Source organism: Dama dama, chromosome 23, assembly GCF_033118175.1.
Source record: "Dama dama isolate Ldn47 chromosome 23, ASM3311817v1, whole genome shotgun sequence".
In the NCBI taxonomy this organism is placed as follows: domain Eukaryota; kingdom Metazoa; phylum Chordata; class Mammalia; order Artiodactyla; family Cervidae; genus Dama; species Dama dama.
The window spans coordinates 55,321,243-55,339,127 of record NC_083703.1 but is presented as its reverse complement, the minus strand read 5'-3'; the positions used below and the strand labels follow the sequence as shown (position 1 = coordinate 55,339,127).

The 17,885-nt window shown below is 54.3% G+C and overlaps 1 protein-coding gene across 1 annotated transcript in view; it reads right to left on the bottom strand.

The window, feature by feature from the left end:
- Positions 1-17,607, bottom strand: part of TAF4 (TATA-box binding protein associated factor 4) — a 62,694-nt gene extending 45,087 nt beyond the window's left edge. The window contains exon 1 of the mRNA XM_061126896.1: positions 16,278-17,607. Within this exon, the coding sequence (XP_060982879.1) occupies positions 16,278-17,565 (1,288 nt within the window). The 5' untranslated portion in view covers positions 17,566-17,607. The remainder of the gene's footprint in view (positions 1-16,277) is intronic.
- Between the last annotated feature and the right edge of the window lie 278 nt (positions 17,608-17,885).

Here is a 17,885-nt window from a genome sequence, read left to right as displayed (position 1 = left end):
TAGCATAGAACAAAAGAAAAGATTATTTTAATGGAGGCTTAAACATATAAAGGACTGCAAAGAAAGGCTTTCCTGGTGGCACAGTGGATAAGAATCCGCTCTCAGTCCATGTGCCACAACCACTGAGGCCATGCTCCACAAGAGAAGCCACCGCAACTAGAGAGTAGCCTATGTGCATCAATGAAGACCTAGCACGGACATAAATAAATAAAATTTTAACACTATAAATACATACACAGCTTCGAAGACTTGGGGGGTAACCTGTGTTAGAAACACCGAGAGGAGCCCCTCCCCTCAGAGACCAGGTCCAGCCCCTGGCTTTTCCAGAGCCCCTTTCCTGTAAAGACCATTCCCCATCTCACTGGGAAAAGTTCATCTCCAGGCCTGGGACCCCGAGAGCACAGGACACAGTGAGCGCTCACAGCCCAGCAGGACAGAATGAAGAGTCATCCCCACCCCACCTGGCCCCCAGTGGAGAGACAGGGACAACAAAAGAGGCACCTCCAGAAACGCGGTGTGATCCACTCGCCTTGCAACACACAGACCAACCCCAGACACAGCCAAGACCAGAGGAAACACACACGAGAAGACTCAAGTGAGCATCTGGGTCGTTCCCACAGCGAGAGCCCACCACACAGGCACATGAGGACCCACCAGGCCACCCTCCACCACTCACCCCACGCACGCTCCTGCCCACCGAAGCACGTCTTCCCTCTGTGCAGGGTCCCATCATGCACAACAGGCCTGGCTCAGAGCTGGCACTAGACCAGTACTGAAAAGTGAATGACGGGTCACTTAGGTGCACACCCATTAAGATCATGTTAACCAGGGTATAGTTAAGGGCCTGGGAAATTCTAGACATCAAGAAACAATGGGTCAGAGATTATTATAATGATCTCTTGGTGACAGAAATACACAGTACACATTAATAATAATCATTCCTTGCCCGCACTTGTTTTCTGTTCATCAAACTTTCTACAATGGAAATAAATTTAGAGACCAGATGTTACCTGGTTGGTTTGTAAGCTCAGATGAGGAAACGTGTACCTTACCAAGGCCACTTCAAAAACGACCCCCACACATCCGCCCACTGGAGGTGTGCTCAGTCCTTTTCACTCTACCTGCCTCAGTGGGGGTGGACAGGGTGGGAATACCCCACAGGGGCCTTCATTAGAAGTCCTCTGATGACTTTTCATGTGTTTGCCAGCCATCTTCAAGACCTATCTCATGTCTATTCCAAACTCCGGTCTGTTTTGAGCAGAGCTGTCTTCTTACTGCTGTGCTCAGCCCTGAGGTGCCACCTTCTCAGAGCGAAGCAAGCAGGCACTGAGCTAAAGCTACCTCAAGCTCCTAAAGCTAACGAGCATTCACACTTGTTCCCAGCAGGGGTGACAGCCTGGAGATCGCTGGACATTCCGTCACCTGACATTCTCATCCCTAAAACAGGAGCCCTGGACGTGAACGGGAAACTGGAAGCCCAGGCCCAAGCAGAGGAGACCCTAACAAAAAGAAACAGGACACTGGCTCCGGTGGATCCCTGGAGAAGCTGCCCTCAGGGAGACCTCCAGAGGCACAGCCTGGTTGTAAAGAACCAGACTCACAAGTGGAGGTGGTGACATCTCACAAGACACCGAGACAACAAGCCCTTCTCTCTGCTGCAAAGGCAGCGCTCACACCGTGCAACCCACCAAGGGCTTAACCTGCACAAGCCAGGCTCTGCCGTAAGAAGAGTGACCCCTGGTCTCCACACTAAGAGTGTGGAGAATACAAACATCCGCCATCAAATTCTAGTCCTATGGAAAACGACACGTCAAGGGGACCAGAGATCTACCGTCCCAATACAGCGCCCGGACTCCCTTACCAGGACACTCAGACGTGGCTGCCTGATGGACAAGCAGCACCCACACCACTGTTTCCTGGGATCCCCCAGACCCACTCTTCCACCTGCCTCACAGCTCTTCACCAAGGCTGGCCCCCACCCCCACCCCTCCAGCCACCCAGCAGGCACCTCCCTCCTCACTACCCGTGGGGTGCGGGAACCAGCCCACCCCCAACCCAGAGCAGGACACCCCGGTTGGGGAGGGTCGCTTTCTAACACAAACACCAAAATTCACCCTTGAAAGTCCCAAAAGCCCTTGGGGGCTCAGGTGGGGCCAGGTCCCTTGGGCTGTAATACTGGCCCTTGTCACCAGAACCCCGGAACAAGCAAGGGACTCGCCCTTGGGGGAGGAGGGGTTAGCATTCCAGAAATGCCCTTCTCAGAACTCTGGACTCACTCAGGGACCGAGGCCTGGACGGGATGAGGGTCTCCCTCAGCGTTCCCCTGCCAAGTGTGTGCCCCTAGCTTCCCATGGAGGCTCCCCAAATACCCTCATTCATGATAAAAAGTCTCAGTACAGGAAAAAAGATAAATTACCTCAACTTGATAATCTACAAAAAGTTGACAGCTAACATCATACTGAATGGTGAGAAACTCAAAGCTTTTCCACTAAGATCTGGTGCAGGCAAAAATGCCCCCCTCTCACCACTGCTTAAAACTGGAAGTCCTGGCCAGGGCAATAAAGGAAATAAAGAGTATACAGATTGGAAAAGAAATAAATAAAACTGCCTCCGTTCACAGATCATACGATCATCTATGCAGAAAACCCAAAAGAAGTGACCAAAAAACAAACAACTCCTTGGAACTAATAAACAGTTATAGCAAGGTTTCAAGATACGAAGTTAATACATAAAATCCAATTGTTTTCCTATAAACCAACAACGAATAAATGGAATTTGAAATTAAAAACACAATACCATTTACATTAGCATCAAAAAAAATGAAATACTTTGTTATAAATCTAACATAATGCCTACAATGATGAATTAAGTCAAAGGAGAAATAAATCAATGAAGAAATAGATATTCTACATTCATGGAGAGGAAGGCTCGATACTGTCTAGATGTTAGTTCTTCCCAACTTTATCTGTAGACTCAACACATTCCCAATCAAAATCTCAGTGTGTTATTTCATGAGTATCAACAAGCAGATTCTGAAGGTCACATGGAAGAGGAGGCCAAAGACCCAGAGTGGGCCACAGACCACTGAAGGAGAACAAAGCTGGAGGAGTGATTACCCACAGTAATGAAGACAGAGTGGTTCAGGGAAAGAACAGACAAACAAATCAATGGATCAAAACAAACAGCCCAGGAACAGACCCTCATAAACACAGTCAGTCAACTGGTCTTGGACAAAGGAGCAAAGCAACACAACAGAGCAAAGACAGTCTCTTCAACAAATGGTGCTGGAACCACTGGACACCCCTCCACCAACAAAAGACGAATCTAGACACAGACCTTACATCCGTCACAGGAATGAACTCAAATGCATCACAGACCTAAATGTAAAGTGCAAACTATGAAAACTCCTAGAAGATAACACAGAAAAAAACCTAGGTGACATGAGCACAGTGATGCCTTTTCAGATACAACACCAAAGGCACAGTCCATAAAAGAGAAAACTGATAGGCTGAACTTCATCAAAACTGAAAACATCTGCTCTACAAAAGACAATATCAAGAGAACGAGAAGACAAGTCATAGACTGGGAGAAGAAAATACTTGCAAAAGACACATCTGATAAACTGTAATTCAAAATATGCAAAGAACTCTTAAAACTCAGCAAGAAAACAAACAACCCAATTGGAAATGGGCCAAAGACCTAAATAGGTATCTCAGCAAAGAAGTACAGAAGGCAAATAAGCACATGGAGAGATGCTTCACATAGTATGTCATCAGGGAAACACCAATCAAAGCAACGAGATGCTACCACACTCCAAATAGAAAGGCCAAAACCCAGAAGTGCTGGTGAGGATGTGGAGCAACAGGAACACTTGTTCACTGCTGGTGGGGATGTGAAGCGGTGCAGTCACTTGGGAAGACAGTTCGGCGGTTTCTTACCATACGATGCAGCAACTCTTGCTCCTATTTACCCAAAGGAGCTGAAAACTTACATCCACACAAAAACCTGCACATGGATGTTATAGCAGCCATATGCATAACTGTCAAAACTTGGAAGAAACCAAGATGTCCTTCACTAGGTGATGGATAAACAAACAGTAGTGCACCTGGACAGTGGAACGTTACAGAGCGATAAAAAGAAATGAACTATCAAGCCATGAAAAAGACATGGCGAAATGCTAAGTGTATATTACCAAATGAAAGAAGTCAATCAGAGAAAACAACAATAGTGTATTATTCCAACTATATGACATTCTGGAAAAGACAAAACTATGGAGAGAGTGAAAAGATGAGTGGTCGCCAGGGGCTGAGGAAGAGGGACAACTAGGTGGAGCACCAAGAATTGTGAGGGCGGTAGAACACTCTGTGTAACACTGTAATGATGGAAACACATCATCACACGTTTGCCCAAACCCACAGAATGCACAACACAACAGTGAGCCCATATGTAAACTGTGGACCCTGCATGGTGATGACGTGTCGACGCAGGTTTACCAGCTGTAACAAATGCATCATCTGGTGGGGGTTGTGGATGAGGAGGGAGGTTGTGTGTGTTGGGGGCAGGGGTGTATAGGAAATCACTGTATTTTCCTCTTAAATTGTTGTGAAACTAAAAATGCTTTAAAAAATTATTATTATTTTTTTTAAATCTACTTTTGCTAGTACTTGGAGAGTCCAGAGTAGAGCCCCAAACCACACCTGAGAAACAGCCTCTGAGTGACTGGTTGATAGTGGAACAACCTCCTCCCCCACCAAGACCCTCTAAACCAAGACTAAAGGAACCTAAGTGGTACTAAGCTCGAAAGAGAAGAGAGTAGATGGACAGGAGGTTGCGGGAATCCCCTGGCAGTTCCGTGGCGGGGACGCACACCGCCCTCTCCCCTCCACAGCATCCTTCGAGGGCTCTACCTGTTCCACCCTCCAGGTGTCACAACACCCAGAACCCGTCTCTGGCAACTTCTCTTCTCCCAGCTATCCTACCCTCCCCCGAACCAGGTGAGCACACCGTCCCGTGGTGTGAAGAGCAACCCCCCTTTTAAGAAGCCCTTTCTAGGTCCCAGCCCTGAACCCACTTTCTGACTCACATTCATATGGGTAGACGACCCAAACTCAAACTTCCAGAAGCAAGCACGTGGCTTTCCTAAGGGAGCCACTGGCCTGCTTGCAGGATGTCCCACACGCTGCTGGGAAATGGCAATGCTTCCTGGATGACAATTCCTCCCACAACAGGCCTATGCCCCCTGCTCCCCTACTGGAGAGGGGCAAGGGTACCCACACCCACCCTACAGGAGGAGGAACCCTGCACCATAACACGCAAGGTCCCAGAAAACGACCCACAGCACGGCTCTCCCTACAGAGTGACAACAAAATCCAACACGTGGTTCAGCTACATATAGGAAGATGCCCCAAGTGGGTAGGAGGGGGAAACGAGGGTGTGGTGATCACAAGTTGGGACACGGGCTGCTGCAGCCTGGGAGGTAGAGTCCAGACAGTCACACAGGAGGCAGGCAGGACCCAGGTCTCCTGCCAGGGGTGTCTCAGGTGATTATTTAACTAGTAAACGACCAGAGACTGTGACTAATTCAACTCTACACACCTCAGATCCAAACACACATCCTGCCCTCTACTGGTCTCTGTCTCAACCAATGTTTCCCGAAGTTTCGGCCGGTCTGCTGAACAATGGACTGTCCACAACACCCCCAGGTCTCCGGGACTCCCCACGTGAGGGCCATGCCAACGTGGAAGTCAAGGCAGAGCAAGGCCCAGGGGCCCTGCTTCACTGATAAGACCACAATCGAGACCAATGGGTAATTCCCAGAAAGTCCCACCTACACAGACTCAGAACACCTGCCCTGCTGTCGGGAGCTCCTGGAGACAAGCCTCAGGGAGAGACCCATGGTCCTGAGGAAGGGCCTGCTCTGCTGGGGGCCGCGGGTTCAGGAGCTACACCTTCAGAGGGTTCAAGCCCATCCTCTGGACAACTGCCCACAAGTGAAGGAACACAGGACACAAACCACACTGTGGGAACTGACCCCAGCAGTGTCCCTGCACAGCCACGGAACGGGGCTCATCCTGGGCCCCCTCCCTGCACATGGAGTACTCCTGCTGGCCAGCCATGCTGACCCAGGGAATGGAGCCCAGATGCTCTGTCAGCTCTGCCTGTGCCCACGCGTCCCCGCACGGCCTGTCCCACCTTGCTGAGGCTAGGCCGGGACATGACATTTCTCTCTAGAGTGGCAGGTCCCCAGCAGGCCGGCAGCCCCCAAGGTCACCAAGCCAACACTACCCCCAAGCGCAGCCTCAGAGACATTCAGAGAGGCATGTGGTTTCCCAACTGCTCAGCATGGAAGGAAAGCAGAGTCGACCCACGAGGACCCAGGCCAGGCTGCGAAGGCACAAAGAGGTTGGGAGCCTTGCTGGACCCGCACGATCCCTAATGAGCTCTTTGCCCATCATTCCCATGGCCCAGCTGGAGGCTGTCTTCATCACCCGAGGACTTTCAAGGTGGACACTCTGAACTGACTTCTGCAAAACACGTCACTAAGCTGCATGAAACCTGACTTGTTATTTAATCAGTCCAAAGCAGCAGAGAAAACTGCGGAGCATCCAGAACTGAACAGAACAGGCAGAAAGCCTATTTTGAGAAATTACACCAAGGGAGGGAGTGACTAATGACACGGCATCTCAGAAATGACACTCCACTCACTCCACCCCCACTGACCTGCAGAGGTTCAGCCACACCCCGCCCATCAGAAGGGCACTCCCTGAGGGCAGGACAGTCCTGCTTCAGCACCAGGTCAGACCTGAACTTGGTGCTCAGTTCACACTTGCTGATCGACGAGCGGCCAAGCTCTGGAACCACCGCCCTGGCCTGCGGGACCACGAGTAGGGCCACTGACTGTCCACCGAGACAGCTCTGTGCCTTCAAGGCCCAGCTGGAGGAGCCGCAGCCTCTGCCCCTCGAGGCCGGGGTGCCTCCTGACAGCTCACCCTCCCAGTCAGCTGGGTGGCCTCAACTGGAGCGCTTGCAGGGGCCGTGAGGGGCCTTTCAAAGTCAGGACCATGGCGCACAGTTCCTGCCGTTCGGAGAAGCCTGCAGCTGGACACTCCACGCCCTGCCACACCTGCTCTCCAGACAGGAAGCGAGCATGCTCCCTAGGACAGCCTCTCCACACGCAGACTTCCCCTGTGCAAAGCCTGGACCCTGAATACCAGCTGCTCCAGTGGGCACAGCCAGGCGGGCGTACCAGAAGGAAGGAGGCACCCTGGATGCCCAGCCCCTTGGTAAGTGGCCATTAGGTCCTTGAAAAGTGACTCACCTCCAGTCTCAGCATCTTCAAAGGAGGTCATCTGCAGGGGACCGTCAGCTCCAGAAACCTACAGGCCCCTGAAGACCTATAGATGCCTGCCCATTGGCACCTGGCAGGAGTCGAGGACTGCACACACCTGGGCTCGTTAACTCGAGCCCCACACCAAAAGTACCCACGTTCATTCTAGGGGGTTTTCATAATAAGGCAGAGAGGCCAGCAGACAGCACTTCCCCAGTGACAACGTCCAACATCACAAAATACTCTACCCAGAAGGGCTGGCAGCATTCAGACTCCCCCCTTCCTCCTTACCCTCTGCCCAGCAGGATCTGCCCCTCCCCACCTTCTCCCAGAAGGCAGCCCTCTCTGGATCTGCACTGAGGCTCCTGTGGGGGTGACCACACGACAAAAAAGTCCAGCGATTACCACAACTCTCAAATCCTGACCTCTTCTGACCTCTCCCTCAATGTCCTGCTTATATTCAACTCCCTCCACAAACAGGCATCTCAATCCCTCCACAAACAGGCATCTCAAATTTAACATGTCCAAACAAGCACACTTGTGCCTACCCCCACTGCCCCCCAAGGAATGTCCCACCTTCTTTCATGTCACCCCAGTCCCCAACCTCACTCCCCCCAGGATGCTCTGTCCTTACCCCAACCTCCAACCTATCAGTAGGTCCACCATGCTCCATGTCGACACTGGCGCCCCAGACCCGGCTACGTGCCTACACCTGGATGCTGCCCTGGCCACCAACAACCCCTGCTGGCCAACCTGCCTCTACCTACCTCACCCCTGTATTCCACACACACAAGGTGCTCTCATAACGCAGCTCAGATCCGACCACCGCCCTGCCAAGAACCCTGGAATAAACTCAACCCTCAGCACTTCTGAATGCACAGCCCTGTGACCAGCCGGCCGCCAGCTGGTCCCCGTGGCTCCCCCGACCTGGGCTCTCCTCCCTGACCTGCTCTCAAGTCCCTGCACTGGCCCCTTCCTCTCCTGAACCCAGGTCCCTGGCAGCATGCAGCTCCTTTCTCACCACCCAGGCCTCAACTGCCTGCTCGGAAGGCCTTCTGGTCCCTTCTCCACGCCTTCATCAACCTGGGGTGAGAAACCCGCAAAACCAAGCCCCCGAAAGCAGGGGCTCTGTGGGTCTGGGGCCCCAGCCTGGACGCCGGCATCCACAGCAGCCCGGCTCACTGGCTCAGTCCACACCTGGAAAGCAGGACACAGTCTCCACCAACACCTCCATCAACCAAGGGCTTAATTACCCTCACATGGTTTAAGAATCCAGACATAAAACCAGATACAACTTGCAAAAGGAAATCTTCAGAACACTACCAGTTTCTAAAAAGTCACATTTTGGCCATGTTTCTAAACACCACGGTTTTAAAAGCGTAAACAGTTGAGTCCTTCAAAAGACACCAGTATCAAAGACTTGCAAACGTTCAGCACAGCAGGCACACAGAGTGGACACAGGACGGCCACGACAGACCAGTGGACGTGAGCACTGCAGGGTGTCACAGAGCTGAGACGAAGCACTGGCCCGAGGCAGAGGGACATCAAGTGGACGAAGGGAACTTCAAAGACCACTGCGGGGTGGGAGCCACACCCAAAACTCAGGCAGGAGAAGGCGAACCTTATGGAGTAACCCCGATTCTATAAAAGTTAGAGGCACTTCTGCACCTGACACGGGCTGAGATGACATCACCAAAATGAGACCTGTCCGACAAAGTGAGGTTACGAGTGATCTCTTTTCCCTCCTTATACTTTTTCTTTCTTTCAAAACTTCCTATAATGAATAAAACTAATTTTATGATCAGAAAAAACAGGTGGGCAAAGAAATCATTTTCAAGTGACCAACAATTTGTATAACAGTTATATTTTAAAAAATCAAGAACATATTCCTTTTTAACTCTTCAAATAGTCACCGTGATACTTAAGACGCTACTATTTTACAGCATTTTCACAAGATCAAACAGGCTCGACACAGGCCTGTCTCTTCCATGCTGAGCTCACCAACGCCTGGCATCCATCTGAATGAACTTCATGAAGACAAGCCCCCCCCATGAGAGCTGTATAAACTCCTTTAAACACCTTTCCTGAGTGGCTGTCCACATACTTCTGCACAAAGAGCAGAAAAGCTGCCTTCTCCCCCCAACCCCGAGACTCAGGTGTAAGCACAGTATACACTTCGTCCCCAAAGCCCGCAGCCTCCTTGCTGACCCCACGGGCCTCTTTCTGCCTGACCAGCACGCCAGCCACGCCCAGCACTGGGGAAGGGGCTGAGGTCTCCGAGACCTGCCCTATCCATTCAGTGTCCACTCAGGCCACTAACCCCCCAAAACAAGTCACTCACGAGGTAAAACCTTCTTACCACTTGCCCCTAAGTTCTAAAATCCAACATCCAATTTGAAGAACTGTTTTAGGATTTCCCCATCTCTGGAGGGGGACGATACTCAAACGATAACAAGTCCTCCAGGACACAGGCTCCCCAGCATCAGCACCAACCCCCTGCACCCTCCTCTTCACCTGGTCACATACCTCCCAAGTTTGGGGCTCAACACCAGCAGGCATGTCCCGTCCTCCCAGGCCACGTGGAAAACACAGAAAGGTCCCACCCAGGCTCTAACTTCGGGAGGGAAGGACAAACGTCGGACCCAGCTTCACAGGGCCACAGAGGGGCTCTGCGCTCACAGGCCTGCGTCAGGTCCATCAGGAAGCCCACACTGGGAGGGTGGGGGGCTCCCCCTTCCATCCACGCATGGCCTCCACCCACCCCCGAGCAGCAGCGCAGCCAGGTGGGCAGCCAGACAAGAAACAGGTGTGGCATCCATGTGCTTCTCAAACTGGGGGCAAGGGAGGAATCTAAACTGTGGACAACTTTGTCTTCTGAAGATTTTAATTTCTTGGTGTAGCTATTTGAAGATATGGGAAATAGATGGGCAAACAGTGGAAACAGTGGCTGACTTTATTTTGGGGGGCTCCAAAATCACTGCAGATGGTGACTGCAGCCATGAAATTAAAAGACGCTTACTCCTTGGAGGGAAAATTATGGCCAACCTAGACAGCATATTAAAAAGCAGAGACATGACTTTGCCAACAAGGGTCCGTCTAGTCAAGGCTATGGTTTTTCCAGTGGTCATGTATGGATGTGAGAGTTGGACTGTGAAGAAAGCTGAGTGCCGAAGAATTGATGCTTTTGAACTGTGGTGTTGGAGAACACTCTTGAGTTCCCCTTGGACTGCAAGGAGATCCAACCAGTCCATCCTAAAGGAGATCAGTCCTGGGTGTTCATTGGAAGGACTGCTGCTGAAGCTGAAACTCCAATACTTTGGCCACCTCATGTGAAGAACTGACTCATTGGAAAAGACCCTGATCTAGGAGGGATTGGGGGTAGGAGGAGAAGGGGACGACAGAGGATGAGATGGCTGGATGGCATCAATGACTCGATGGACATGAGTTTGCGTAAACTCCGGGAGTTGGTAACAGACAGGGAGGCCTGGCGTGCTGCGATTCATGGGGTCGCAAAGAGTTGGACACGACTGAGTAACTGAACTGAACTGAAAATTCAAAACTGTTAATTTAAAGCTTGCATGGCCCTATCCTAGAAATATCAAGTTTCCAATTTTCAAACAAATTTTATAGCACTTAATCTACTTCACTTGGCGTTAAAGAGTGATTATTCTAAGATGGTCTGAAGTGCAGGGTTTGTAATTTACAGACCAGGGCCATGATCCCCTCAGGCACGAAAGGAACAGTGCAGTGCAGTCACCTGCCAGGCACCCAGCACCCAGGACGGGGGGTCCTGCTGCAGACAGCTCCCCTCTCCCTTGCTTTTCTTTCTGAGTTTGTCCTGTTGCCATCAGAGGCCTGACTAAATAACATGCTGCCGACCTCCAGCCAAAGACAAATCTCAGAGGTGCGAGCCCCAAGCAGCAACTGAGTCAATCAAGACAATCTGGAAAGCCTGAGTCTCCTGCTTGTTATCAACTTGAAGACAAGGAAAAGTGCTTTTGAGAACAATGCAAATTACCCCAAAGCTCAGGCAAGTTTCTCCAGAGTCCTTTCAAATTTCTGCTTCAAGATTGTCAAAAACAGTTTTAATTATGTTTTGATCAATTCACACACAACTAGTGATTTATAAAAAAGCTTTCTTCAGACGTATCACTTAAGATGAGGAAAGCTTACATTTACACACTGCAATGGGCTCAAGAAGCATGTCAGAACCACCATCATCTCATTACAATTTCAAAGAAACAAACAGGTGTGCCCGCCCCTACTGCTCTTTCCCACTGCCACCTCCTGAGCTAGGGCAGGGCAGAACTGGGCCAGTCCTGTTCTGATCCCACCCCACTGCTGGGGGCCCAGCGCCCACCGGTCAGCAACTTTGAAGGTAATCTGAGGAGCCCAGGCTTCACCCCCACTGTCCAGGGAGACAGGATGGCCATCCACCAGCCAGGAGACCATCTTCCTAACTGCTTCCTTCCAGAGCCCTAACAGATAAGGGTTCACCCCTCCTGCAGCAGGACTGACTGTCGTCTTCTCAAACTCCGGTGACTCCGCCACTAGGGCAGGGTTCACTGCCCTGGAGCACAGTGAGAAAAGACACCCCCAAAAGGCCTGGGGGCGCCTCTTCTGGTTGCTGCTATAAAATGTGAGGATCATCAGTCCCAAAGACACACACATGGGCATGGGACATCATCCCAGGCCACATCACCAAGACAGCTATGTCCACACTAAAGAGACGGGGACAGCCAGGACAGAAGGTGGGGCAGAGAGCGAGGAGGAGGGACCGCCTGCTTGTCCACCGAGGGCCTACCCCAAGCTAGCAGTGGGGAAGTGACCTCAGAGACGTCACTTCATCTGTCGCTGAGCAGAGCTGCCCCAAAGTTATTTTTCTTCCTTCTTTTCAAATTCCATTATTATCTAAGTACATCAAGAGGAAAACTTGGCCAAGGCCTCTGGCCTAAAGTGAGCCCCTGCCCAAATCTACTCTCTCCGCAGAGAGTTGCACCCCGTGTCCCCCATGTCTGTCAGGACACATCCCCCAGATCTGCGGCCCACTTGTGAAACCTCAGCAACTTTCTCACCTACAGTGAGAAAGTGTAGGCTCCCCGGGTGCTGAGTACCTATCCAATCTGGGCGCAGATTTGATGGGAATAAAGCCATCCTGTAGACTAGGCTACATCCATAGCACATACTGCTTGAAGGTGAAGGTGAAGTCACTCAGTCGTGTCCGACTCTTTGCAACCCCATGGGCTGTAGTCTACCAGGCTCCTCCGTCCATGGGGTTTTCCAGGCAAGAATACTGGAGTGGGTTGCCAGTTTTACAAATGCCAGGGAGCTGAGACACCATGTGAATAAACACTACTTGACAATCGTGCACGGCTCATCCCAATGCAGTTTCACGGCCTTCACAACAGGGTCGAGCCCACTTTCCACCTGGGGAAACTGAGGCCCCTGGAACCATGGATTCTGTCCCAGGTGAAGAGTGCCCTCAAGTGACAACATATAAACTCCTAAGACTATCCCTTGTGCCAAACACTTCTGCAGAAGTCGGCCACCAGAACATCCTGAGCCCCAAGCCCTACCATGCTGCTCAGGATCCGCCCTCCCGGAACTCAACCCGGTCTACACAGCAGTCAGCCCCCAGACTCTTCTTCCTCTTTCCCCACCATCCAACAATTCCATTCACCGAGGATGGGAACTCCACCCTAGACCCCGTCTTTCCAAGTGCAGCCACCTCAAGACTGCTCAAATTAAGTCAGCCCCATGCAAACGTGCCGAAGCCAGGGTATGGAGGAAAGGCATTCTCTCCTGGAATGAGAACTGTACTTCGGCCAAACCTGAGCATCACAGGAGGACAAATTCTCCGTGAAAGCAGAACAGAGACACACACTACTGAAAATGCAAACTTGCCAACAAAAGATAACCTTTAGAAATGAGCATCTCTAACGTAACACCTATCTGAAAAGATCTCTTAAAACCATTTGTGCACATGCTAATTTTGGTGTCATATCACTTCTCTCTTCTTTCAACTATAATCATAATATTACTTTGATGTTATGACTACTCTAAGCTCTACAAAACTAACTAGTGCTCTTCACTGTTCTTGGGACCACCGCCTTTGCTGCAACAATCTCTCTGAAGACTTACGTGTTCTCAATATTCCCCACAACAGATTACAACTGAGACTCTGGTACCTTCATGCAAGTAAATTAATCACAATAACATCAACGTCTCTTTACAAAACCATCCTGACAGAGACATCATAACTGAATCTGCTGAAACCAAATTCAACAGGAGTTCACAGTGGGCTGGGAGGATGAAACACGCAAGGCCGGCCGCCTTGCCGGGCCCTCAGGGACTCAGCGAAGCCTCTGTCCCTCTGTTTCCATCACCACCACCCCCCACGGTGGGGCAGGCCTCTCTCACCCACACTTCAATTGCCAACAGTCTGTTATTTCACTTGACACCTATGTGTAGCTTTGAAAACCCTGCCCACCCCTAACCTCTGAGTACTAACCAGAGTGCATTATCAGCCAGGCGATAGCTATTTTCACAAGTTAATTCCACCTCCGCTTTATACATTTTTATGATGAGAGCTTTCAATGAACAGGAGACCTCAAGTAGAACTTAGTATGTTCTAATCGATCAATTACATGAGGCAACTAGAATATTCATAATCTGTCACTTTGATTTATAGAATTAATTTGTACTATTTAAAAGAAAGTACTTTGTTTTGGGGGAACTGGTAGTAGTTTTAACTATGCTTGTTCTGCTCCTGCTTTTATTAAAATGATGGAATAGAATTAATCAGAGCTCCAAATCAGCGGTTCGACTGTGGGGGTAGGGGAAGCATGAAGAGATGGATGTGAATTTTTTATTTTCTAGAAAGCATTTGGCCCCTTTAAAGCACAGCTCTTCGCATTTGTCACCCAAATGTCAACATGAGCTGTTCTCTGCTCACACACATACACACACAGGACTACCGCAAAGACTCATGAGAACTCATGCAAAGAGTCAGCACTTTTACAGTTTTCTTCAAGGAGTCGCCTACTTGTCACATGCAGACATCCTTAACACCGCCGGTAGAACAGGAGATGAAAGTGCGTCCAGGGTCAATCATGACAAAGCTGACAGAGGCGCCCTTTCAGAACCACAGCTTCCTCCCCCAGAAGGCGGCAGGCAGTGAAGGCTGCACCTATGCAGAGGCGAGGGGATCCAGTCAGCCCCAAACCGCCACACCTACAGGCATCACACGCGTGCCCCAGGGCGGGGGGGGCCTCCTCCCTGGGCACAGCGCCAGCCTCACCAGCTCCACTGACTCAAACTTCACTGACAGTTTTCAGAACAAAAGCGTCGCGCAGGGAACTGTCCGGGCCAGGAGTGGGGCAGGCGCTGAGGACCACTGAGGGGGTACTTTAATGAGTAACTAAAAAGTATTTTGACGTTTTACATAACCTGCTGCCACCGTGACTTCTCTTTTCTAAACGTCACTAAAGATCAAACATTTTCCACTAAAAGGTCAAAATACACATAATGAGCAAAACAGAACCTTTAATGAAACCCTCCTACAAACTCAAACACAAAGCGTGTTGTAAGAGGCACCCCGCACCTCTCAGGTACCTATTTCACGTCACCTCTTCCGGGGAGCAGGGCAGCCCTCACGAGCACCCCCAAACACAGCACTCTTGGCTGGAACCTTGCCTCCTCCCTTCTGGGGTGTGAAATCAGATCCCTGCCAGGTGCCACCACCGCTCCAAACCTCACGGCACTGTGACAAGACCTTCCTTCTAAGACGCTGAAATCCTCTCAAGGTGACCAACGGCTGCTTCAGAAGGCACAAGGGGACGCACACACAGACGGTGCTGTCTCCACTACTCCTGCTGCCAGCACATGTTACTACACGGCAGGGGAGGAGCGCTCTGCATCCACGCAGGCGAGGCCGGGGATGGAAGCAGAGACTGGGAGCCTCCAGTGCTGGGGTTTCTCTCTGCCCAGGAAGCCCGAAAGAAAGCAGTGGGATACACTGAATGCCGCAGGGACCTAGAAAGCCCTAAAAAGCTGCCCAGAGAACGGGAGATGGAGTGTGGGTTCAGAGACGCTGCCTGTCCTCCTACACCATCTGTACCTCCAAAGGACTCACTGACCGGGGAACCCCAGCCCACCGCGGACTGCATCAGCAACAATCAAAGTAACCCTGCGTCCTCCAAGTGAGGACTCCGTGCAGAACCACACAGCCACCACGAGAAGTGCTGAAAAACGACTGCAGGAGCCGCATGAGGCAAGGGCTGTGACCAGGAAGGGTGTGTGTCCCGGGATCCCTACAAGCTCACCTGGGAACTCTGCCATCCTGGTGTCAGCAGGGGAGCAAAAGCTTTCCACGCAGGCTTGCCCAGCCTCCCGGAGGGGGTGTCACTCCCCTGACCTCACCGGGAAAGGGAGTCCCTAGACCACCGGAAGGGGACACCAATCACAGACCAGCCCAGTAACAGAGCAGAAGAGTTCAGTGAGGACACAGACCATATGCCTGATCCCAGAAACCAGGGAGAGAAAAGCCAAGCGTGGGAAAGTCACCGGCCCAGACTGAATAACCCAGCAAGTTGTCCCCAGAACACCAGCTGCTACTGCTGTCCACTCTGGGGGCACCGGGCAGGGACACACAAAGCCAGGAGAAGAGGAAAGGGTCCACTCGGCGGAAGTCCCGACAGAGAAAGTTCCCCAACGCAAAGCGGAGAGTAGAAGCCAAGCCTGGCACAGCTAAGAGGCCCCCGCAGCCACATCACGCAACACTCCAGCACATACACGCCGGGGACCGGCCCGGACCGGGGCAGAGACGCACCCCCGGCTCGCGGCAGCCCGCGCAGGGCTCATGACCTCCGTGTCCTGCCAGCCCGACAACTTCCTGGACTCCCGGCTGGGGAGCACAAACACACAGCCGCCCGGCGGCGCGGCCACTCACCTGGGGGCAGCTGGAAGTTCTGGATGTTGGTGGGGTTCTGCGGCGGCTGCGGCAGGCGTGGGGCGAGGACCGTGGGCGTCAGCGTGGCCCGGATCCCGCCGGTGGTGGCCGAGGGCGTCCTGGGCAGGCTCTGGGTCACCGCGCTGGCCGAGCCCTTGGGCAGCCCGGTGGGGGTGCCCGGGGCCGGCGGCGGGAGGCCGGCGGCGGCGGCGGCGGGCAGCGCCCCTTGCATAGTTGGCCCGAGGATCATGCCGGACCCCGCGCCGGCCGGGCAGCTGGTCGCCAGGGTCTGCGGCGGCGGGGGCGCCGGCTGCAGCGCGGTCTTGGGCGAGTCGGCCTTGGCCACCTGCGCGGGCGCGGCGGCGGGCCCGGGCTGACTGTTGGCGGCGGGCGCCGGGGCGGGCGCGGGCGCGGGGGCCGGGGCGGGCGCGGGGGCGGGCGTGGGGGCGGGCGCGGGCGCGGCGCTGCCCCCGTTCTGCGCGGCCGCCGGTGGTCCGGCCGGGGGCCCGGGCGGCCGGGCCAGGCTGCCGGCCGCGGGAGGCGGCGGCGGCGGGGCGGCGGCGGCGGGCGCGGGAGGCGCAGGGGGCGCGGCGGGCGCAGGGGCCGCGGGGGGCGAGGGGGCGCGGGGCGCGGGCGCGGCGGGGGCGCCGAGGAAGGGCGGCGTCTGGATGACAGTGGCGGCGGCAGGCTTGGGCGGCGGCGGCGCGGGCGCGGGCCCGTTGTGGAGCAGGCTGACAGCAGGTGCGGCGGCGGCGCGGAGCGAGTTCCCCAGCGCGGCGCTCCCATTCAAAGTTTGCGCGGCGCCGGGGCCGCCGGGCGGGCCGTTGCGGGCGACGGGCTTGGCGGCGGGCTCGGGCGCGGCCGCTGCCCCCGGCGGGCAGGCCCCGGCCGCGGCGCCCGCTCCGGCTCCGGCCCCGGCGCCCGCGCCGGCCTCGAGCGCGCTCAGCTTCGCGGCGGGCCCTGCGGAGACAAGCGGGGCGGCGCGGTGAGGACGCGGGCCCGGCCAGCGGCCGCCCGCGCTCAGGCCGCGCCGCGCTCTACCTGCGGGGGGCGGCTCCGGCGCCGCTGCGGGCGCGCCCTCGGCCGGCACAGCTCCGGCTCCGACATGGTTCCCGAGCGCGCCGGCGGCCGCGGCCCGCGCCTCGGGCGCGCGGGGCGCGAGGTGGTGGTGGTGGGCCGCGCTGGCCGCCAGCTGCGACTCGAGCGAGCCCACCAGGTCGCTCACCACTTTCTCGTCCACCTCGCTGTTGAAGAAGACCTCGTCCAGCAGATCCGAGCCCGCCGCCATCTTTCCTCCTCGGCCCGCCGCCGCCGCCGCTCGGCCGGCGCTGGGCGGGGAGGAGGCTCCGCGCGGGCGGGCGGGCTGGCGGGCGGGCGGCCGCGGGGGCGGGCGGGGGGCGGCGCGCGCCGGGCGGGGCGGGGGCGGCGGCCGGGCGGGGGGCGCGGGCGGCCGGGCGGGGGGAGGGCGGTGGCAACGCGGTGCGCAGGCGCGGCGGCGTGCCCGCCCCCGCCCGCCGCCCGGCGCCTAGTCATTGGCCGCGGCGCCCCCCTCCCGGCTGCCCGGCGTCCCGCGATTGGTCGCGCTTTGCGGTTAAAAGGCGCGGCCAA